General features: G+C 39.7%; 2 protein-coding genes across 6 annotated transcripts in view; one reads left to right on the forward strand and one right to left on the reverse strand.

The window, feature by feature from the left end:
- SMPD3 (sphingomyelin phosphodiesterase 3) overlaps positions 1-24,835 on the forward strand; it is a 351,886-nt gene that overhangs the window by 134,414 nt on the left and 192,637 nt on the right. The window lies entirely within an intron of this gene.
- Positions 611-24,168, reverse strand: PRMT7 (protein arginine methyltransferase 7). Of its 5 annotated transcripts, none has more exons than XM_083514985.1 (18): positions 24,029-24,168; positions 21,705-21,873; positions 20,248-20,284; positions 17,889-18,038; positions 16,337-16,445; positions 15,882-15,994; positions 15,092-15,333; positions 13,954-14,134; positions 12,512-12,639; positions 12,148-12,286; positions 9,960-10,043; positions 8,613-8,660; positions 8,266-8,355; positions 7,344-7,505; positions 6,726-6,800; positions 4,131-4,291; positions 2,012-2,108; positions 611-856 (listed from the first exon to the last, which is right to left on the reverse strand). In XM_083514985.1, the coding sequence occupies exons 2-18, from the start codon at positions 21,797-21,799 to the stop codon at positions 695-697; spliced, it is 2,073 nt and encodes a 690-aa protein (XP_083371111.1). In that variant the 5' UTR covers positions 21,800-21,873; positions 24,029-24,168; the 3' UTR covers positions 611-694. The 5 variants fall into 5 exon arrangements, with proteins under 5 accessions (XP_083371111.1, XP_083371115.1, XP_083371112.1 ...); XM_083514989.1 differs by lacking the exon at positions 24,029-24,168 and adding an exon at positions 23,907-23,927; XM_083514986.1 differs by lacking the exon at positions 24,029-24,168 and adding an exon at positions 23,682-23,874.

Genomic DNA, 24,835 nt, shown 5'->3' on the forward strand with positions numbered 1-24,835 from the left:
TGATCATTCCCACCTTTTACTTCCTATAGTTCTCTCAATTGAAGTTGTGGGGGCTTGAAATTGGAAACCTTGTGCATGCAAGTTTGTAAAGCTTCATTGTAATCTTCTTTATATACCAACACTTGAAGGAATTTGTCTTGGCTTATGTAAATGACTTAAGATGAAAAGGAATACTATGCAGAAGTTGAGAAGGGATGCCATCACTGTCTGGCCAAAGGAGGAAACTGTGAGGAAACCAGTCAGACCAGCAACAATAGGATGGCAGAACAAGCCTGGTTCCTAGAAAGCAACAAGGGAATCTTCTGAAGCTGCAGCTGTCAATGATTCAGTCCTCACATTAACAAGGGGAAACAATCTGAAACAGTCTCATCAGCATGATTATATCTGAATATAGAATTATTACTATTCATAACCTGATTCAGGCATCATTTTTAAAGCTTTACATTTAGCCGGCATATATAGGATTTCGCAAGTAATCTCCCATCCAGGCATGAACCAGAGCCATACCAGCTTACACTTTAGCAACACGGCTGCATGTGTATACAGACAATGCCTGGGGGGTCAGTAACAGCTGCTGTAACCCAAAGAAGAGAAGAGAAGCCCATCATAACTATCTCTTGACATATTTATTAATGGTTAAAAAAAAAAAGAGGGGAGGGGGAACAGGAAGGTTTTTGATTGGAAAGCTGCCACATTAATCCAAGGGCTTAAAATCCATGATAACATTGCCTGTCTTTGGGTTGAAGCTTAGGGTGTATGCAACTGCAGAGGGGTTATCAATGGGAGGTTCTGACCCAGTATCTGAACTGAAGAAAAACACAGCCTGTTTGCAGTGGGGAGTCCATTGACAATAGCCCTGCAGAAACAAGCAGAAGAAAAATAATCAGCTCTGATAAAAAAAAATACAGTATGCTAATTTGTCAAGACCAACAGTAATCACTTTACTTTAGGGTATCAGCATTATAACAGAATGTGTTGTTATTATCAATGAGGTCTGAATTCCATACATTCAGGGAACTGCTGCACCCAATCTCCACAAGTTGGTGGTCTTATATGCCTTCAGACTAGGTCCCTAGGACTTCTGACATCTGGTGCATAACTTGGTAATGCAAATTATTTTGCTCTTTGGAATGGAGGAAACAGCAAACTGGGCTGAACTGGAATGCCAATTACTTGATTACCTCCAAGATTTCTAAGGATGCAGTCCTATATAAATTTACGTTGTATTGCACACACAAGGTTTCACTTCTGAGTACATATGCTTGGATTGGACTGTAAGAATTACAACAAACACACAGAAGCTACACTTTTAAAAAAAGGCTAGTGGGGGAACTTCCCCTATGCTCTGGGCTTGGCAGCAAAATCTTGAGCCTAGTGTGTTAACAAAAAATGGAACATAGCCATCCTAGAATACCTCTGACAGATGTCACACTTCTGAAAGACACAAATGAATTATAGCCTCTAGTTTATACATGTTTCCAATGAGGCTTCTAAACTGCATCCAAGCACATAGTTTCCACTGAAAAATTGTGAATTCAGATTTACAACATTTATAAAATGTTGGCAAACAGAAGAAGCCTTCTCTGTGGAGGTGTCTTCCCTATAGAACCATTTCCCCCATCAGCAAAGTCAGGTGCCAGAATTACTGAGCTTTGGAGACCACTTCTGCTCCCAGGCTTTTGCTGTTGTTTGACTCCAGCATATGGTACCATGTCTTAATTTAACCTGGATTGTTCTGGTCTTTTTATCGTTCTGTGGATTTTTATTCATTCTTACGGTTTTAAATTATTTAATGTGCTGTACAGCACCTTGGGATGAAATCTGAAAGGCGGTAGAAAAATATCTAAATAAATAAATTTGCCTAGCATTTCAGAGAAGACAGAAGACTGATTAAGCCCCAAAATGCCCCAAACCATGAGATAGAAGTGAATCACTCAGATTAACATTCTTCTCCCTCGCCCCCCCCCCACCAATATGGAGCAGAGTGAAGATGAAAGAGCATTAAGCATACCTTTTCATTTGAAACCTGCACAAGCCCTGTGGTAACAGAAATGCTGGGTGTCAGATGATATTCCATCCACAGAACCGCTCCGTGGCTCTTCCCAGTCCTAGAAAGAAAGAAAGCCTCAAGTATTGATTTTCTGCTAACTTTGAAGAACACCAACACACTGACATACGCACAAATTCTTTTTGAAATATGAATAGTATCTTTCCTTCTCGGAAGCAGCTTAGGCCAGAGAGATGAAAGAGCATGAATGTTACACCTATGGGAGCCTGAAACTTCCATCAGCTGGCAGATGAATGTAGTAAGTAAGCGAAATTTCTTGCAGGAACCAAAACGATGCATATAGGACAGTAACTGCAGTAACACATTAAAGACCTGAAGCAGGATCTTTCTGCCCTCTTTCATGCCTATATTAAGTCAAACCATGGCATAGCATGAATGAGCCAACATGTGGGCTCCTGGAGAGGAGACTGCAGCCATTTTTCACCTCCCCAGTCATTTTGCTGCTGCAGTGAGTTAATTTGTGGTTTGGCTTAGTGTGTCACGTGAAGCTGGGCTCATGGTTTAGCTCTTCCAGACAAACTACAAGCTGTATATCATAGAGCAAACCTTAGTTACAAGATGGTAGTTTGTCTGAAAGCTAAACCACAAGCTTGCAATTTCTTCTCCAGGAGCCGGCACGTTTCCACATGCATGCTAAGCCATGGTTTGGCTTAGTATAACTCATGAAGTGGGACCCAGCTTCTTTTGCATTCTGTCTTTCATTTTAAGATTCAAACTTTAATGCAAATATCTACTATTTTGGTCTTAGCTTAAATATCTCATGTGTAACTGATGTGATTGACTTGTTTGCTAGCACAAGCTATATGATACAGTCTGAAAAATCTACATCTGATGTTTAAACAAGAATCATGCTGGAGACAAATATTGATCTTTACTGCACAGGATGTTCCAATACTTTACAGCTGGTACAATGATAACACCATAATTTGGTTCAGTGGTAACACCACACACTGTGCGCTGGTTGAGAAAGAAATGATCAGCCAGGGAACAGATGGCTATATTTGGAGACGAGATATAAGCATCATTATAAATTGATTCAGTCATATGTTGAAATGTAATTTATACATTATTTATTAAGAGCAGTATGTTATCTCATACATGAAATATGTTAATTATTATTAAGCAAATTATAGAACTACAAAAGTTTTCTTCAGAAAAATGCATTATTAAATGTAAAAGTGATATGAATATGCTGTTGCTCTAAAATCTCAAACACCCATCTGATTTCAGCTCCCAATCTTATACCAAGTTACCTCCCTTGAAATAATGGGGTCTATTTATTATGTTTGTTTATTGCTTTTGATTTCTAGGCCCTGAAATTTCCCCTCCTCCTTCTTTGTCATCCAGTCATGCTGTCCCAATTTTATGGTTGTTTTTTAGAGCAGCCACCAATTCCCTGGGATTTTTTAATATTTTTTTTTGTAAAGGTGAGTGTGCTTGGCATATTGCTAATACTGGCTCAGGCACTAAATTCATGGGAATGTTAAAAAGCATGTGGTTCCAACCAGGCTATTAAAAACACAATGAGAGATCCAGGAGAATTAGGAGGGACATATTCCCTTGTCTGTCCCTGTCAAAGATCCGCCAGGGTGACCTGGGCAGTTTCCATCCAAAAGCTAGACTGGAACAGATGCTAATTCTAGCGATATCAAGTGTGTTAATAATACTTGACTTTGCATGCACTTAGTGCTTCTAGAGTATTCAATGTGCCTCAGATATCACCTTAGTGCAATCCTTACAATTTCACAAAGTTGGTCAATATTATATTTGTAGATGTGAGGTCTAGAGAGAACTAAGGCTATCCAGTGAAGTAATGGCACGATTCTTAGCCATTCTGCTGCACTTTTAGGAACATAGGAAGTTGTTTTATACTGAGTTAGGACATTTGTCCATTTTCTACACTGACAGTGGTTCTCCAGTTTCTCACATGGATATTTCCCAGTCCTACCTGGAGGTGCTGGGAATGGAACCTGGGGCATTCTGCATGGAAAAGAAAGAAGACTGAGCTACAGTGGCCACAGTCCTGCACAGGGCTTGCACATTTTCTCTTGGTGATACTCACTTTGTCAGATTTATGATGCCTTCGTTCTTGATAGTGTGTTCTGGCACAGTTTGATAGAAGTCAAATATCAAAATTTTCAGTGGATTGGATATTGATTTGCAAGGGTATTCCCACAGCGGGTGAGGTTCTGCTTCCCTTGACTCCCTGAAGTCCAAGGAGTTCTATGGAAGAAAACAAAAAGGGAAGCATTGAAGTGCTAGAATATTCACAGATAAGGTATTCATTTAAAATATTCAGAGAGCATTGACATGCTGAGGCAAGATTAACTTTTAGCAAGTCAAGACAGTAACATTTATTTCACTTCTAAAGTGAAGAAAAGAGACATTTCACTCATTTATAGAACCAGGCATTCTCTGGTAAGCTATTAGCCCAGCTAAGAACATACCAAAAGTCAAAACAACCAAATGCCAGGTGAAAACTCAGCAGATTCTGCCATTTGGAGTGTATGTGTTTATTCACCATAATGGCCAAATATTCTACAAACTTAGCGTTTGTTCTCTAGGATGACATCTGGGCTAGGTAAAGTATTATATTTTATGGATGACAGAAATGCATACTGCAAAGTGCTGGACTAGGCACTAAATGAATGAGCATGCAGAATCAAACCCACAGCTCTCTCTGTCCAGCACATGCTACAGCCAGTCCAAAATTCTCAGACTGTGTGTATGAGAATAAGGCGAGTTTGTTTTTAATTAAATTGATAAATTCTATTCTCTGCAACTACGCTCAAGTCTATTTTCCTTTTTACAGCAATCTTTGCTATAGCTTTGCAGCTGCTAGCACAACTCATTAAGCTTGTCATCCCAGACATTTCTAAGTAGTGCTTTCAAATAACTACACATTTTTTGCAATTAAGTTAATTGGTCCTGTGCTTTCGAACAATGAAGGCTGAAGACTTGCAAACATTCATTTTCATCATAAGAAGGATGTGGTTTAAAAGTTCTTGTGGGAGTATTCAGTATTTTAAGTAACATCATTGGACCTTTATTTGTCTGCTAGCTTTTGTCTCCTGTGGAATTGCTACTGGAACTGTTTTCTATTGTTTGTGGCAGATTTTATTTAATTGGCCCTCTATTTGTTCTGTTGCTGCATTTTTAATACTAGGCATTTGTACTATTTTAATGGGGTGTGTATATATGCTTTTAAATTACATTGTTAGAAGTAAGGTTTGTATTTTAATGATTTGTATTGGGTTTTAAAATGTTGAATATCACCTCGGGTTCCTTTGAGCAGATAGATGACTCATTAATAATAAGTAAATAAACGAAGAAAAGGTCATGCCTGGAAAGCTACAGATTTCATCAAACAGAGCTGCTCAGATTGTGGGAGGAGGAAGGGGGGTGTTATAACAAGCTAACCTGAAGGGGAAAAAATCACCTATTCAGAACTAGGATAAGAAGCTATGGTTGGAATCCAGACTTAGTCACGCTTACAAGAGTCTCATTCATTCATTCATTCATTCATTCATTCATTTATTTGAAGATCACAGGGCAGTCTAAAATATAAAAACAAATACATATATAGCAAAATAACAAACAAATCCAACAAAGGTCATAGATTTTTTAATTAGCCAAAGGCAAACCTCCTTTGGGAGCGCATTCCAGAAGTGAGGAGCCACTACAGAAAAGGCCTGCTCTTACGTTGCTACCCTCTGGACCTCTCACAGAGGAGGCACCTGAAGAAGGGCCTCAAGTGATGATTGCAGGGTCCAGGGTGGTTCATAAGGGAAGAAGTGGTCCTGATCCATTTGAAGGATTTATTGGTCAAAGCCAGCACTTTGAATTGGGCCCAAACACTAATTGGAAGCCAGTGCAGTCGGGCTGCCAAATAAATGGTACCTCAGCCATGATTTGATCCAATACTACATTTCCTAGCTATTGAAAATGACATAACAGAAAATGATGTTTAAAGAAACTAAGCGATATTTTATGAAGGAATCAAATCTTGTTATCAGAGGATGACCAACTGGCAGGCAATGAACCAGACATGACTCCTGCTTGTTTCAGTTTTTGCAACTTGTTATCCCACTTTAGCTGGGCAAGTGTCATGGGCCAAGCCCAGCTTCTGCTCTTGTCAGTGTGTCTCCCATTGCTAAATGAGAGGAAGAGTCAGAGAGCTCTGTGTTATCAGAGACTTTTGGGGTGCCTCCTCATTCCATATGTGGTGACTTGAGCAATGTTCAGCAGCACCCTCTCATTTAAAGTACTGGGAGGGGCTGTGCTGTGATGATAGGGGTGGTTACACTGCCTAAGCCTTGTCAGTGTGGTTGCCATAAAAAGGACGGCACAAAGTGTGCCTCTCAGATGGCCAGATCCCCTCTCAGCCCTTAAATGAGAAAACATGCCAAAGACCAACAAAGTGCCGCTGCTTGTTTCATGCCTGCCAGATTCTTTAGCTTGGGGGTGGGCAGAAATGACATTGGGGTTGATGGGGTCTGGCCTCCAAAAATCCTGTCATGAGCCTGAAAACCATTCCTGTACTGTATGTCCCATTTAATGCACAGGTTGGCTAGAAGCATGATTACAAGCAATTTACCTACAACTACATCTCTAATTCAGTTGGCATTTATCCAACACACAGGGAGGATAGTCTAACCTTTATCATCTCATCCATAATATGCACATCAAACCCTTCACAGGTACCACACGGGCTGCGGATTCGCCACAAGTCCTAGGGGGAAAGAAAAGGGGGGGACACAATGTTATTGTTCAGTGTTTTAAAATTAAATTAAAACATGAGAAATTGGATCAAAACTGTATATTTCATCACTCCCAGGAATATGACAGCTATATTTTGAGAATTAAATTGTTTCAAAGAAACAGAATGTCAAACGACCAGAATGTCAAACACACTTATCCATATATTAAAACCACTCCAAAAATGAACTCTTAATATATCAAGATAAAAATCACTTGAGGACTAAAGAAAAATGTTACAAACTAATAAAAACCAGATAATTAATTGTACTTTGAGGAACCTGTATCATTAGGAACTGATCATTTCCCCCTCTTCTCTTTTTCTTGTGTGTCATGTCTTTTTAGAGTGTAAGTCCAAGGAACTATCTTACTACTGATTTTGTAGCTGCAATCTGGAAGACTTTTTGGCTAAATGATGAAGTGCAATTTTTTTTTAAATAAACAAAGTATAGTATTGTAACTAAACCCACCCACACTGCCCTGGGGGCAAAACAGAAACCAGACATAGTTTTGTTACCTTGAATTCCACAATCATCATGTGAAGTGAAGCAGACTGGGGCAGGACAGTCACATCGCTTGTCAGGTGGCTTGCCAGGGCTGTCCGGGCGTACCAGAAATATAAATTGTGCCATGGCAACAAGCTCGTAGAGAAGAAGGGTTCACCAATTAAAAGTGACACCTTGGGGTGGGGGAAAACATACAAGAGGCTCAGATGGGCAACAGGGTGACAGACCACACTTTGTACCATTTGGCAGGCCTTCCAAGTCTGTCATTCTGCATAGGTGGGATTAGTTGCCAGTTGGGTACATGCAATGTAGAATGGTAGCTTCAGTTGCATGGACTCCATGTGTCAATTCCAATGAACTGGACCTGGGTTTGCCACTGCCAGCCAGTCAGCCAGCTCTAAGATGATGGTAAAGATTGAACTAAACTCATACCATGACATATTGCCTACGTAATGCATCTATAAATGGTATGGCCCATAACAGCCGCAATTTCACAGTACTTTGGAGCTTGATTGAACATAGAAAGCCCTTAACACATTTTTGTAGTAGTAGTAGTAGTAGTATTTTTATTTGTTTAGCTATAAAAGCCATAACAAACACAAAAACTAAACTGCCAGTCAATTTGGAAGAGGTAATTGTATCTTCTCAGTCTTGCCCAACATACTGAGTGGGTTCAGAGATCAAACCATGGTGTAGAGCCACAAAGCTCCTGAATACTTGTTCAAGAAGTGTCAAACCAAGGTTTCCGTTTATGTGTGAACTACCTCACAACTCTAAAGACCAGTAGTGGAGCTACTACTTAACTTTTATATATTGCATACAACTTCAGCGGCCAACTAATAAGGGAAATACCTCTTGACATGCTTTGTTTGATAAAGCTTATCCTCTCAAAGAGTAAAATGTTTTGGTCACACAGACATTTAGTTATCTTACCTTTTTATCTTCAAGATCTGAAGAGATCAACAATTCAGGATGTTTCTCTATTATTTTAATTTTATCTTCTAGATGATTGGCCTTAAAAATCTTTTTTATGAAAAAGAAAAGAAGAAAGGTCTTAGTGTTTTGTTTTTTACTGCTGTCCAAGAATGAAACCTCTTCCTAACTATGTAACGCAAAAACATTCTGAAATGTAAAATGACTTATTTTGGGTAACTAAAGTTCTCTACTTTCATAGTGGGCAGGCACTTTTGCCATTACAAAAGAAAACAAAATAAACAGAAGGAGTAACAAACATAAGACAGCAGTTGCATGCAGATATGACTCCAATATTCATTACTTACTTTCTGCATGAGTGAATGAGAAACTGCAGAGCTCTCCAGTGTAAACACCTAGAAGAAGAACAGAATACACTGGCTTAATCAGACCTGCAATTTTGGGTGGAAATTTGGGAAGGAATACCTGTCCCATGAGCAATGAAAGGACCACACTGGTGATTCACTGGGAAACTCCTATCCTTGAATGATGCTCTCCCTTCCATTCTGATTGGTGTAACACCCCTTGGTTATGTATGGTCTGTTGCCCTGCTCCACTTTGCAAGCAGCCAATAAAGACTCAAGAGCAAGACTTACAAAGAACATCAAGAATGTCCTGCATAGCAATTAACTGCTCAAATAAGCAGCGATCTACTTAAGTAATCTCGATAAAATAATTAAATACATAAATAAATATATAAACATGCACAAATACTGCATGGCATGGCCCATTCCATTATATAACTTAGCAGTCAAATACTCTGCCACTGAGCTATACCTGTCCTGTCCTGTCCCCTTTATAAAGATCTGAGGAATGAGATCATCACCCCACTCTAACTTACCATCCCAGGTCGCCCATCTGCGACCACATTGTTCTTTCTTTTATCAGATCAAAATAATCAGACAACAGCAAAGGTTGCTAGGTTTATCGAGGGTGCAATGAGATTAAGGGCCACTATCTGAACGATAATCTTGGTCATTTGATTGCCCTTTTTACCCACTGTTGTCTTTTTAACTGTATATATTGCTTGTTTTATGTTGCTAAGGCCGTTGGCTAATGCGAATAAATTTTATCTATCTATCTACATAACTTAGCAGGACCTAGGGGATTAAGAATCCTACTCCAGTCAGTCAGCTGGATAACTGTTATCATGAGTAACATACTCTGCAAAACTAAATGTATACTGATAACAGTAACAGGTCTGTACCCAAGGAACTTACAAGCTAAATTTTGCCAGTAATGGATGCAACACAGAGAAGGCTGTTCCAAGAGAAACAAGACTAACAAGGGATGGGCATGGGCAAATGCAAATATTTTTACTTTGTTTCAGGAGGAGATGAGGACGAAAGGGTGCCAAAGCATCTAAAAAAAGGTGGGGGTGCTGGAGGTTTGAAGAGAGGTATTGAAATAAAGAACACTAGTTACTCCCACTAGTTCTGGGAGTAAGAGGCCGCAACTGAGACTGAGTGGAGCAATTTCAGTGTTCAGAAGAGTTGTGGAAGACCAAACAAATGCCACAGACGGCTCTTAAGGAAAAGCACTTAAGATAAATAGATATAACATAACATAAAATTTAAAAAAATGTATAAAGGAATTGAAGAGTCAGCACATATTAAAAATAGCAAACATTTCAATGACTGGGGGTGGGGTTGTACCTCTTTTGCTCCAAGATGGTGAGCCAGCACAGGAAGGAGGCTGCCATCACTGATGCTGAGGCAAACACTGTTTGGCTTCAGAACCTTCAGAGCGAAAAGACAAGCTGTCAGCAGTTTCCTCCTTTCCAGATGCAAAAGGTCACTGATTAAGGACTGACACATTCACTTGTTTGAAATTACTAAGCATTGTTGCATCCCAAAAGCTGTCTAAAATCTCCATGTTTCAAGTAGAATTCATGACATTTTAAGGCAAAGGATGCATGTTTTACATTAGAAAGGTAAATACTTGTGAGAGGAATCCCACAAAACATTATATATTTATATTTATATTTATAAAACATACATATTTATGGACTCAATTTTTAAATCCATGTTCTTTTTCATTTTACACCAAGACATGATCCAGTTAGCCAAGTCAGGTCATGAAGGAAAGTGAAAAACAAAGCAGTTTTTGAAAGAGTACATAGGAACCCAAGAAGAGCCTATGGCATTAGGCCAGTGGCCCATCTATTCCAGCATCCTGTGCTTACAGTGGCCAATAAGATGCCTGTGGGAAACCCTCATGCAAGACCTGAATGTCACAGCATTGGCCCCTCCTGTGGTTTCCAGGAACTGATACTTGAGCAACTGTGGTTTGCAATACCTGGTGAAAGTAGCCAACAGAAACACACAGCTTCAATGTCCATTCAAAGAAACTGGGCAGAAGGCTATCTGAAGTTCTGGTCTAACAGTCCTCTCTATGCTATTTAAGGATCCCACCATCATATTCTAACACAAAGATAGCCAAAATGGTTCCCTCCACATGTTTTGGACTATAACTCCCATCATCCCTGACCATTGGACATGCTGACTGAGGACACTACTTTCGCTACTCTTGCCCTAGTAGTTAGGAAGGATTAAAAATTGTTTGTAAGGTTTTTACATCCAGTGCTGACAAAATGCTGGTTCTGTGTAATCCATGCCTGGCAAATTATGACCCAGCTTCACAGTCACATTCTCCTCTCCACACCCTCCACCCACGTTAGTCCATTATACAATTCAGGAAAGGTGCCTTTTAAATTGTCACAGAGATTTATTATGGCATTCACTGGTATGAGATAAAACCCACTTTGCCAGACATACATACATAAATTCGCTATAACTAAGGCTAAGCAATGGAGCTGTGGAATTTTATCAATGAATCACCATATTTCAGTCATTAGGTGCTGATGAAAAGATAGCACAAAAGACTTAAAAAGAAGATTTACTTCAAGTGCAGAGGACAGGGCAACCAGATGGAACCGAAGGACAAACTTAGCTGACAGGCTCGCTGATCAAATATGCTGTTCAACACTATACTTGCTCTAACTGGAAAACTCAACCTCTAACTTAGGCTTGTATAGTTAAATCTATCTTTTTACAAGTTTGTATCATTAAACAAAAAAATGTTCCCAAGCATCACTTTAAAAATCAAATAATTATAAATGATTTTTTTAAAAAGAAAAACAACCTGCTCCTTGGTTCCTTGTAGATTTTTATTTTATCTGTATTGCTTAGAGAGATTTTAGCAACTCTCATAGCATCTCAAGATAGGCAAGGTCTTAACAGGCATATCTTTAGACACTACAACAGACACTACAAGAGATTTAAATTCTTAAGTCACAGGTAGGCAACTTGCAGCCCCCAACATCTCCTGCAGTTGCCCCATTATTCTGTCCCATCTGAGTTCCTACCTTCCTGTTCATTTTGTTGTTGCTCATCCTGGCATTTCTACGTAGTTACAGAACAAATGGAAGAGGCAGTATTTTATTTAATAAATATAATCTGATTTTGTTTTTTGTTCGTTTACCAGGTTGTGTGGTTTTCCCCAGCTATTTAAAAACAAATTGGTGGACTTCTGCTTTGTTCTCTTGTGCATTGCACACTAAAGTCAGAAAGAAATTACTTTCACTTGCTTTCCAGAATGATAGCTGTATTGGTCCATTGCATTAAAAACCATACAGAATTCCCTGCAACAGGAGGTACATCAAGTATCAACAGTGAATAAGCAAAACAGTATGCTGGCTTTGTGACTCACCATCTCTTCTAATAAGCTAAAAAAAGAAGCAGGCATGTACACAGCTCTTCACCCAAAATCAGTGAAGTGATGCCTAATGTGCAGAGATTGAGGCAAGAAGATACCATATTGGATTTGGGAAATCTTACTCACTTTCTGCAGAGCCTGTAAATACTGCGCTGTTCGATTCTGATCGTTGAGTTCTCCAAACCGTGGTCTATTCCACAACAGGTGGGCCTGACACCTACACACAGGACTTTCAACTTGGATAGCAGTTGTGGCATCTTCATTTCTAAAAACATTTGGATGAATGAAACCAACTCATTTCTGTTTGCCCCAAATAATGTTTACATTATAAATGGTTTTTACCAGCTATGCCTAGTACAACACCTATGGCCATTCATGGACTGGGAGAGCAACCCTCCCCAACTTATATTCACTGAGAAAACAAACTATCCCAGCCTGACATTCTTTGTTTAATCATGAGTATCCCTTTCTGCCTCCTATCTTTAGTTACCTGCCTTTTTGAAGCTTATACCACACAGAGTAGTCATCATGAAAGGCTGTCAGGCCCACACTCTGGCCCTGGAGAACAAGTTCTTCATTTGGAAGGAAATAGACACACTGCATCCAATGATCTCTCCACTGGAAAGGTTTAAACAAAATGGAAAAGGGGCAGACAATTAGTAATTCAAAATAAAAATGGATTGTGTCGGATAAAAAAACCAAACAGTAAATGGCAATGGGATAATGCAGATAACTCCGTTTTCTCAGCCCTACTGAAAATGCTAGAGATTAAACATGGAACCTCCTGCATGCAAAGCAATTGGGCTACAGCTGTGGATGCTTATGCATTCAACAGAAAGAAACACATCAAATGCTGGCAGGATCCCTGTCTGACAACCAAGTGACATATAGTGCCAAGGATGTGACACAAAGATATACAGGAGAAAGTAAAGGAGTGAAATAAAGAACACAATTTGGGCAAGCTCCAATGCTTGTTCATACCTAAACAACCCCACTCAAGGTTTACCCTGATACAGCTTTAATGCTGGGAACTGCCTGTTTTACAATGTAATCATGAGGAAACATTCACAGCAACATAATCTCTTATTGTTTAAAGGATTCATGGAGATTTAACATCACCCGTCTGCCTTTATTTAATGTTCTGCTGTCACCTTTCACATTCATTTCTATAACCACAATGTCCAAAAACATACCTTTTCTTTAGTGAAATTAGGAATTGCAGAAATCATATTGCCTACCCTGATGCATTCTATGCTAGAAAAGTCAAAAGAAGATGAGATGGCAAATCCAATGGAATCCTAATCTTACTTAAAGTCACTAACCTGCTGCAATCATAGAGCATTGTTTATTTTTGTACAACTCCATCCATGGCAGTAAGTAGCTAAAAAACTGCAAGCGGCCATATACTTAGGGACATTATTATCAAGATTTGGACAATTTTAGGAGAACTAGTTTACTTCTGAAAGTTTAGCACAAATCTTTAGAATCTTTATGAGCATTCTCTAAAGGCTGAGCAATATTGAATTATGGTCCAACTAAGATGCAACAAACAACATGCACAAAAAATTCCAAAAGCATAACTATGCAGACGTTCATGCAGCTGGTGCCTTGGGTAAGTTAGATCACTGGCCTCTAAACATGCTATGTCAGCACACAACATCCACTCATGCCTATCATACTAACAATGCCTGCACAGGGGGTGGTGACCCAAGTCAAATGAGATGCCTGTATGGAATTGCACATGGACTTGGTTTTGTTCCCCTCCCTTGGTGAATGTCCGGAGTCAAATTCGAATTAGGCCAAAAAGTGAAAATGGCACATTTTACAGAGCTGGACAAATTAGCATCTGCCCACATATATGGCTTTAGTTCAATCTGCCAGCATTAAAATATTAGGAAGGCAATAGAATTTACAAGAGGTTCAGTACATTACCGGGATATCTTCAGAGGTGGATTGCACCCAATATGGGGCCATCGTACATTTTATTGACCCAGCGGGGTCCATGTCAATATCCCACCAGGACAGGACCACTTGGGCTTTGCCCGACTTTATGGCCTCCAGATGTACTGTGTAGTAGGCAGAGGCTCGGCTTACTGGCTTACTGAAATCTACACTGTGGAAAATAATGAATTGCAATCAGTTCATTTTAAATAGCTACTTATTTTCATTCAGGTTGTTAGGCAGAAATAAACATTGTGATTCTAACCACAAACATACACACAGAGCAGAATTGATAAACACAACGATGGAACTGAACAGAGCTCTTCTAAAAATTGTAGAAATTGAAACTGCATCTGACAGTTTTTAACCAAGAGCAGCAGCAGTCAGTCATCAATGAAACATCACAATGCATTAAAGTGCTCAGCAACTTCTCACCAACAACTTCGTATACCATCAACCATTTGATCTTAGGAGTTTGCTACGTCCCTCTTAAATGTATTTATAATATATATGATACCCAGGTGTGTCTGTGTAAGGACAAGTACTTAAACAAACAAACCATCAAACAAACAAGCTACCAGTTTCCTTCAAGAACAATTCAGAGTGCAAGTTTTAACCTATAAATCTCTAAATAAGGGGTGGGGAACATATAGTCCTCAAGATGCTGTTGGAGCTCTAACCCATCAATCTCCATTAGCATGACCAGGAATGATAGTTGCAGTCTAGCAACACTTGGAGGGTCATAGGTTCCCACCCACCCCACTTGCAAAATGGGTATATGAAGGACCACCTTCTCCCATATTAATCCCATTAGTAAGCTCTTCAAGGAAGGAGACATGGTTCTGAGGGGCCTCATTGGCTGAAATGAGGTGGATACCAAGGCCCACCACCCATTCATTTAGCACCAAATCTGATGGCTTTTAGACCACCAAGCAGAAACATTTGTTTTCCTTGGCCTTTGTGGGTTTCTGGTGTGGCTTTGAATTTTCCACAGACTATGTTTTATTATATTATTTATTATTTTATGAGGCATTGTTTTAAAATGATGTTTTAAGCTGCCTTGATAATCGAAGATTAAAAGGCGGAGTATAAAAATGGTTTAAACACATAACATAAAAGTGGCACTCACCTGAACATTGTAACAACGTCACTGAGAGGCGTGAAGTCATGCAAGGACACCTGATTCAGTTGGATATCATAGACTGAAGGAGCACCAGGACAGTTCTCCATTTCAGGTGGTGAGACAACAATCTTCTCACTATCTTCTGCTTGAATATGAATGGGAAATAGCTTGTTCCAGGACCACATTCTTTGGGACTCCACTAACTGGGCGTATACTGTTGCCCTGTGAGGCACTGCCTCACATCCTTCCTAATCATTTGAAAACAAAGAGAAAGGAAACTGAGCAAGGTTCATTATATGCCCTTGGAATAAAAGCAAGCTCTGAAATGTGAACTTCTTAGAAAATATATAGGCTGTACATAAAACCTGGATTCTGGGCGTAAATATGAGGCCCACTCTTCAATACCTTTGAACCTTCTCTTTACATGCGTTTCCATTTATCTCACAGTCTGATACCATAATGTTTACTTGGAACGTATTCCTGTTGAGTTAAATGATGCTTGTCCTCAAGTGGACAGAGAATCATATATTTACTATACTTTGCATTTTTGTGCCAAAAATATGTGAAAGCTTTCTCAAAGTTAGTTGTTTCTTAAGCCATGTGCAACCAACACAGATACAGATTATGACAGGTCTATTATGAATTTTGAAGGCCATTTTGAATATCTTCAGTGAAAACTAACAGTAACAAAACCGATCAAAAACAAAGAAATGATTGGTTACAATCAATCTGCAAGCTTGCAAGAATAAAATTTCTGTTACATGACACCATCTGTGAACAGTGCTCACTTCCTTACCTGTACAAGACATCTGTGGGCATGCTCATAAGACGGTAAAGCTCCCTCCCCTATCAGTTCGGTATCAAAAAGCTCTGTTATCAGGATGTTTGCGCGACACTGCATGTCTCCATCTAGGAAGCATAGCACAAGACAAATAGGAGTATGCTGGTTTCTTTCTTTTCTCTTTCTTTTTCAAAGCAGGCTGCTGTGCTAATGCTAAGTCACCTCAAATAGGAGATAGGGAATGGCCTCAGGACTGCTTCTGTTCTCTTCTATACAGCTGTGACCCTTCTGTTCTTCCTTCTCATCCCCTCCCTTCCTTGAAATCAGAGGAAGCCAGCCTCTATTATATGTAAACCGCCCCAAAAACATGTCTGAAGGATGGCATACAATTTGTTTTAATGAAACAAAGAACTAAATAAAGATATCCTTTGTTCCAAGCAACATGAGAATACAGTCCACATTAATCTCACCAGGCCCCACTGTGACTTCAGTGGAGTGCTTGTTGATGATCTTTATCTTGTCGCTAAAGCCATTTTTCTCCACTATCTTCACAGCTGTATCAGCCATAGGTTTGAAGACCTGCAGTATAATAATTCTTATATTTAGATAGATCTGAAGTAACATTTGAATCAGGTACTTCCTAGGACACAGCACAGAGACACAGCCATGACACTACACCAGCTCTCAAGAACACAACCAAGCTAATGGCACCTACATTCAAGGTGCAAACACCACCAGAAAATTACTGTATTGTGTTACGGGAACTACTTACCACAGGATAAACATTTAAGCACATTTAATCCTGCCAAATAGAAGACTTAGTAGGTACTGGGTTGCACCTGTCTGTGGCTTTTCCCAAGGAGATGAAAAATGTGTTTGTTTACATAGTTTATATCACACACCTTAAACATAAATGTATGTGCCCTGGGCAGATAAGGGAAAAATACAATTGAAAACTACTACTAAGTTAAATTAAGCATTCAAACTAGCACAACAAATGAGAACAACCAACTGCTGTTTTATATTAAGAATCCCTACCTATATTTTATCATCTTGCATGAAAGATCTAATCACTTAGGCTTCAATCCTATACACATTACTCAATGGTGTTTATGTCTGAGCAGCCATGCATAGGATTACTCCATTAGTGCCCAGTTTCAGATCCAATACATACAAAGGTTGGATGGGATTTTTAACTGGTCTAGGCAACAGAAAGAAACTGGGTTTCTAATAAGAGCCAAGAGTCTGCTCTTTGGCAAAGACTGAGAAATCTAACTTTGCCTTCTCAAAAACACAAATGAGACCTCCAATGAAGCACATACCTCCTGGCAATGTTAAAATGTGTACCTAATTAAGGCATGAACCCTGGCAAAACAAGACTGCCTTCCACCGCCAAAGCTGCCAGAAATGAACTGCTCCTTGCCAAAATGTAAATATGAAACGAAAGTTGAGGAGGGAAACAGATGGCTACACACCACCAGTGACCAAAAAGTCTCCTTTCATGAGTCAATGCTTTTTCAAAAGCAAAAAACAAACCCAAATTAAAATCAAAGCACTAAAATTCATTTCACTATTACTCTGAATAAATATCTAACATTAAAACTTTCCTAAGACACCATACAGCGATCCAGACCTACTCATGCTTAGAAGAGCCCCATCAAAATCAATGGGATGAATAATCATGGATAGTTTAAGCATCTATATTAAGCATAGCTAGTCTGGATTAAGCTCAGAGATCCCTTGGTTGCTTTGCCCCATTTTCAAGGAATGGGGAATACAAAGTAGACTGAAATGCACCATCCAAAGTGAAGTTTCTTGAACACTGTGCTTTACTAGCAACGATAAGGACAACAAACACTAAATATTAATGCAACGTTTCAGGAACAAAAGAGAGCCACACAGACCAAAGCAATATTAGTCCCTATCACATACAATTTTGTTTACAAATCTGCTTTAAGGATCTGCCTCCTGCATAGCTGATTTCTATATGGTACGTAGGGACAGGGGAGCAATGACACCTACCTCAACAGCATAGCAGAAATCTGCCCCGGCTGTAGCTGCCATCATAGACAAGAGTCCAGTGCCAGTCCCAATGTCTAGGACAATGGCTCTGTCTCCTCTTTCCTTCACTCTGTCCACTGCAGCACGAATACCCTGAAAATACTTTGCATTCTGTGGAAAGAGACAAACCTGACAGTTACTTCAACAAGACCAATGTTTGTTTAAATGTGAGACACATGCCCTCCAAGGTTAATAAATTTGAATCTGCAAGCATTTAAATGTCGTGGGTTAAAAGGCATTATCTTTTCAGTGGATGATCAATATGCAGATCCATAAGATTTTGTTTGCAGTACAATTATTAGAAGCCTGATAAATTCAGTATGATCTCCATGATAAATGTCTGAAAACATTAAAGGGAGGAAAAGCTAAAGCTAAATACTATTCACAAGAATGCAGCCCCAGCACTTTAAGAACAACTGATATTCCCATTACTCTCGTTCCCAATCCTCTTTAAGTATTTAATTCTAAATAAAACTTTTAAACCCTCTAAATATTGGAATACACAGCAGCAGAGGCTTGGGGTGCTTTGCACTGCTTTAAGTGAAATGGTTAGTTTGCCTACAATTTTTCATCCTTTTCCTGCCAACTCTTTTAAAATAGAGACACCTGGGAATTTGCAAGTGTTAAAAGCCTGATACAGATGGACAAAATTCCCTTCAGGAAGTGATTTCTGACAGGCCTTTTTGATCCCTGACATCTTTTTTTTTTAAAAAATGTCATCTTCTTAAAAAATTAATTAAAGGAACAGCTACCCAAAAAAGCTAGTGAGATAATAAACACATTTCTTAGCTTTGTCAAGATTTAATTTTGAAACAGTTCATTTTAAAAAAAAAACCTTTTGAGAATCACTGGGGGCTTCTTTTGAAGAATATTTAATCTTGCCATCTGAAAAGGAATTTTATTGAAGAGAGCAGGGTACATGAATATCGCAGAAGCCCTTGATAAGCAGATGGAATGTTCACAGAGGGTTCATTATCAAAATGCACTCATGACTAGACAGGATCCAAAGGAAATTGAATCAACTAACTAATGCATTTTAAAGTAATCTATGCTTTGTTTCTCCAAATTTAGCACTAAAACTTCACATCATTCTATTAAAATCAAATTAAAATAAAAGTGTTAGTCAAAATATAGTGTTGAACCACTGATTGTTTTCTACAAGTCTAGTCATCTTGCTCAATTATCCATCAAACAAATAACCTCGAAAAGCCAACCTCAAAGCCTTTGTTTTCTCTTTAAAATTCTATGCTGTCTTAAACTTATACAAACAGGAAATGCCTTGATCTCATATTCATGATGGTAAGAAAATAGGAACTGCTGGCAAGATTGATCTCAAGGGGCTATCACAGAAATAATATAAAATGCAGCTGAAAGACCACAAACTCATTAAAAATAAAAGTGTTGTAAGTTTTCCCTTAAATAGTTTTGGACCCACCAGGAATGTGTCACCGGAAAAGGGAGAAAGACCCTGTGGCTGTGATACTGAAGTCGCTTCCTTGAGAAAGGGCTTCTGGGAAGAGATGGGTTGCACCGCACAGCAGTTGGCAAGAATGTGTTTGCTAATAGTCTCACAAACCTGATCAGGAGAGCTTTAAACTAAATCCTGAGGGAGAGAGGGACAATACTACAGAAAACAGGGGAACACCTGGTACCAGGAATAATAGCTTCACAGGAAACTGAGGCGGTGCTACAAAAACCTGCTAAAGGGGCAAGAAACTGCAAGAAGGAAGCAGCTGGAGGGAATGACTCATGGTTTCAGTTGTGTCTATACTAATGCACAGAGTATGAGAAACAAGCAAGACAACAGCTTCAAGTTACAAGAAAGAAAATTCCAACTACACTCACGGGAAAATGTGGCGTTATCTCTTAATCAAATTAAATTTTGACATGTGCCATGATAAAAGTCTGTAATTTTGTCAGGACAAGTTATTTGTTGTTTACTGTTTTAACAATTGTTTTCTCAAACATTATCTTCTGTACCATGAAAATAAATAAAAACATTATTTTAAAAAAGAAGAATGTTCTGATAGTAAGAGCTGCTCAACAGTGGAATGGAATGCCTCAGAAAGTGTTGGACTCTCCTTCAATGGAGGTTTTTAAGCAGAGGTTGGATGGCCATCTGTCATGGATGCTTTAGTTGAGAATCCTGCATTGCAATGGGTTGGATGGGATGACCCTCAGTGTTCCTTCCCACTCTACAACTCTATCATTCTATGATACTATAAGCCAGTGGAACAAAGTCAAGGTAATGGAAGCTAATGAGGCAACTTTCAGAATCCCAACAATCAACTTTTTAAAAAAGAAAACAACAATTACTTACTCTGTCTTTGTCATTCAACATGTCTGCATAACACGACCTGTAAGAGAGTTTAGATTACAGATCAAAAACAGTTCAGACAAACAGGACCAGTGTTACTATTAAAATATGCAACCAACAAAGTGCTGTACAATTGAGGATGCTTTCTCCTTCTGTAGGCTTGACAAATGGTGAGTCATCCCGTTAAAAGTTATTACCAGCTATTCACAAGAAGATGAACCTTAACTGCAGGAAGCTAAAGGATGAAATCCTATGGAAACTTACTTTGGAGTAAGTTCCCTTGTGCTGCGTGGGATGTACTGCTGAGTACAAAGGCATAGGGCTAAGGTGTAAGATCCATGCTATGTTAGGGTTGTTGCTATATACTACTAGGATTTTGTTCAGTTTTTCCCCACTTGCACTGCATACTGTTAAAGTCCAGGACAACAAGGCTGTAGCTTCTGAAGGAGAGTCAGGAGATAGCCATAGAGTATAACACATGGGATCCTGCAACAAGCTCAGATTAAATGTGCACTTTTTGTTTTCTTCAGTTCTAGACTATCAATCCTATTTTAAAAGGAATGAGGGATCAATACCTTTATTTTAGAACCAACCGAAAAAATAAATCACAGAGTAGTGAGCTATTTTCTGAGTTTTGAAGAACTTTTATCAGAACTTAAGAAATGCCCTGCTGACTTGGACCATAGCCTTATCTAGTCCAGCATTCAGTTCTCAGATGGGATGACCAGATGCTTATAGGGCACCACACGAAAGACACAAGTGCTATTGCACTCTCCTGCTCATGATCCCCAACCAACTGTATTCAGAGACATACTGCCTCAGATATTCATGATGATACTCTGACACAACTACCATGACTAGTAGCCATTAACAGTCTCATCCTCCCATGATTTAAAACAAAAAGGTATGCATGCATGAGAAAGAAAGGTAGGGGGGATGTTCCTTGTCACGTCATAGTCTTAAAATAGTAATTTAAGAAGCTCTTCAAAGACTAAGTAGATTAGAATGTGCCGAGTGCCAAAGGTCATAGGTTGCACGAAAGGATGCTGGCACAAAGAACCAATCAGCACTTCCTCCTTGGAAATATAAAAGTTATTTGAATCCATCTTTAGCACTGTGTTGAACTAACTCAAGAGTTCCTTGTTAAACAAACAAAAACTTTATGATGTTATTAGATACCTTTTTTCACTCTTTCATTCAAGTTTCATTTTCATCACAGTTTTTTTATCAGTTTTTTATTCCCCACCCCCACCCCCAAGAGCTCAGGTAGCACACATATCCCCACTGCCAGTCTCACAACGATCTGGTAAACATGCTAGGCTGCGCCCAACGCCAACCAGTATGCTTATGTGGCTGCACATTGATTTGAATCCAGGACTCATCAGGTCTAAATCCAACATGTTGAGTATACACTGGCCTGTCACAATAATGCATGAAATAAAAGCCAACTCCCACTATACCTTGCAATTTCCTGATGATAATCATAGTTCTCATCTTCCTCCAACCACTCCACCGCTCCAGTGGTTGGATTGGCTCTTCCACAAAAAACCTTCATTCTTGCCCTGGTTTGTTGTTTTGAGGAACGCTTTTATTCAGATGATCTTTAGCTTTTGATTCATTATCAGAAAACTACGGCAAAAGGAAAGAAGTTACCATTTAGAAGGAGATAAATTATTTTTAGGTGTTGTTTTATTGATATTATTATTTGCTGTTGAGTTGCTGCTGCTATGGCTTTGTGGTGCAAATTAGAGTATTGCTTTGTATAATTGCTTATCTATTAATTGTTAGCCATCCTGAGCTCCAGATTAAAAAAAATAGCAGGATAGAAGAATCTTGAATGCATAAAATAAATGCTGTGGTTAACAAAACTAAGCCTTGAATGCTTCTGCCATAGGAATTTGCCATGTGCCATCATAATGCATTACATGAAGTTTAGTGGCTGCTTTTGTAAAGCAGTATGCATGTGTATGTTGGAAGTGAATGGCACTCCAGACTGCCATGTAAAAATGATGCTGTTTTAATGCAGAAGTATGTAATGGTGACCAAGCTATTCCTGTGTAGATAAGGCAAACAGGTGAGACCTGAACCAAGCACCTTACTTCAATCAATCAATTCCTGCTATCTTAGTCAGCTCCTAGTTGTAACTCCTAGTCAGGACTAGAATCTGGTATGTTGTACCTTCTCCAGGTTTAGACACATAACCGTTGGTCTTTCGGACAGTTTCTTAGTCTTGTCCCAGAGGGGAGGACGAAGTGAGAATTCTTTGTAGGGTGGAGAAGGAAAGGACATAGGACTTAATCTGATTTATTCATTTTGCTTCCACACATTTTATTTACTAGTTCCTACTTCTACCACTGAAACATATTAACGCACAATGTTACAAATATTTACCATTATTGTAAAAATACATTCCAGGGGAATCAGTTGCAGCAAAAGAGTTTAAGGTACTAAAAAACTCTTTTGTTGTAAAATTAAGGTACACTATAGTCACATACTGTAAACAATCTAATATACAATACCAAATAAAACAGTCTTAGACTTGAAATTAGGAAGACCCAGGCTCACTGTGTGACCCTGGTGCAATTGTCCTCTCTTAGTCTAACCTACCTCACAGGGTTCTTGTGAGGATACAACTAGTGAAGGTGAGGAGAACATGTATGTGGATCCCTAGCTTCTTGGAATGGTGGGATAAAAATGTAATCTCTTCAGAACTCTAGACCTCGCGGCCCACAACACTCTCAAACTGTTACTAAAGTGGCAACATGTTTCCAGCACAAAACATAAGAATGTAAGAAGAGCCTGCAAGGATCCGACCAATGGCCCATCTGGTTTCACAGTGCCCAACCAGATGCCTGTGGGAAACTTTCAAGCAGGACCTGAGCACAAGAGCACTCCCGCTTCACATGGTTGCCAGCCACTGGTATTCAGAAGCATTGCTGCCTCCAACTGTGAAGGCAGAGCTGAGCCATCATGGCTAGTAGCCATTGATAGCCCTCTCCTCCATGAATGTGTCCAGTCCTCTTTGATAAGTATCCAGGTTAGTGAATTTCATTGCTTTCTGCGGGAGAAACGCCATAATTCCGCTAAGTGCTGTATGAAGCAGCACCTCCTTTTATCCGTCTCAAATGTTCCAATATCCAGTTTCGCTGGATGTCCGAAGGATGTTAGACGGAAAGACTCTGCATGTGCACATTAAATCCTTGCCCTTATGTTCTCTTTTTGGAGGGAGGGAGGCTGGCTTCATTCCCTGAGGTGAAACTCTGCATATCCTCATGACCATTTCAGTCTTAGGTTCTTTTTTGGGGGGAGAGGGGGAGAGATCAAGAGGATGGCTTCTTTCCCAGTGGGGAACTCTGCACATGCTCCTGCATCCTTTTGTCTGAAGAACTACTAGCTAGGAACTACAGGTACTAGCCCAAGTTTGCTTTCTCTCCCACCTTCCTTCCTTCAATTCTTCTTCCTTCCAATCGTTCACGTATCTCAGATTGCTAGTCGAGAGCAAGGGCTGATCTCTGGAAGGGGCTCTGGGAGCCCGCCTTAGTGTGTGTTTGTTTTTTGGGGGGCGACGCTTTTAAATGAATAAATGAGAATGAACTCTAGACATGCTCAGGAGCCCCCTTGGCCAGGACTTCTGCGCAAGAGTCACAAAAGAGCTTCCTAACTGGGACAGAGTGCGCTGCTGAGCCTCCTACGCTCTACTTGAGGGTCGTCAGCTCGAAATTCCCCCCGCAAAAACCAGTCAAGCCCTCCCCACCCGCCTCTAACGGTCACTCCAATACCTCACCTTGCCTCCGCCTGTCAGTCAACGCTCGTCTCACGCGCTAGGCGCCGCCATCTTCCCAGGATGCAACGCGCTCAAAACGGGAAATAGCGGGGGGGGGGAGGACCCCACCATTACTATTTACCTCTGCTTTCACCGCACACCATAGAGAGAAACAGTAAACAATTTAAACACTTCCGGTTGCTATTAGATGCCTCCGTGTGCAGGGCAAGATGGCAGCAGAAAGCTAAATGGAATACAGAATAAATATTTTAAATGTATATCCCTCATTTTCTAAAAAGCTCAAGAACTGCAGCGAAAAAGAATATAACAAGTACAGTGGAAATATAAGCAATCGAAATGCATGAAAAAGAACCCTTTTTATGGAGAAACGGAGTCTCTTTATAATGCACTAGGGAAATAAGATTCAGGATAGTGTGAACTCGCTTGCGTTGGCTGGAAGCTTGTAATATTGACAGGTTATACTTGGTTTTGGTACGGAAATTCATCGTGCTATGTAGATATCCCTTTTATTTCTGGCGTTTGTTTACTATGATAGTTGATTATACTCCACTGAAAAGCTGGAGAGAACTGAAAGCTTCAATGTAAGATTTATATAACATAAAGTCAGGTACAATGTAATGTTACAACATTACGACCACGAAGCTCACTAACCTCTCTGACTATTATTTTTGCTATTTGTTAATTAATTCTACCCAAATAAACTGATTCCACCCTTCTGGTCCCACGCGTTTTACTTGACAACCATGAAGACTGGGCCCTCGGGATGAACACTGCCTTTGCGTCATCCGGGAGGCGGAGCGACGAGCG

The sequence above is a fragment of the Podarcis liolepis genome (assembly GCF_965112155.1).
Source record: "Podarcis liolepis genome assembly, chromosome: 7".
NCBI classification, from domain to species: Eukaryota; Metazoa; Chordata; class Lepidosauria; order Squamata; family Lacertidae; genus Podarcis; species Podarcis liolepis.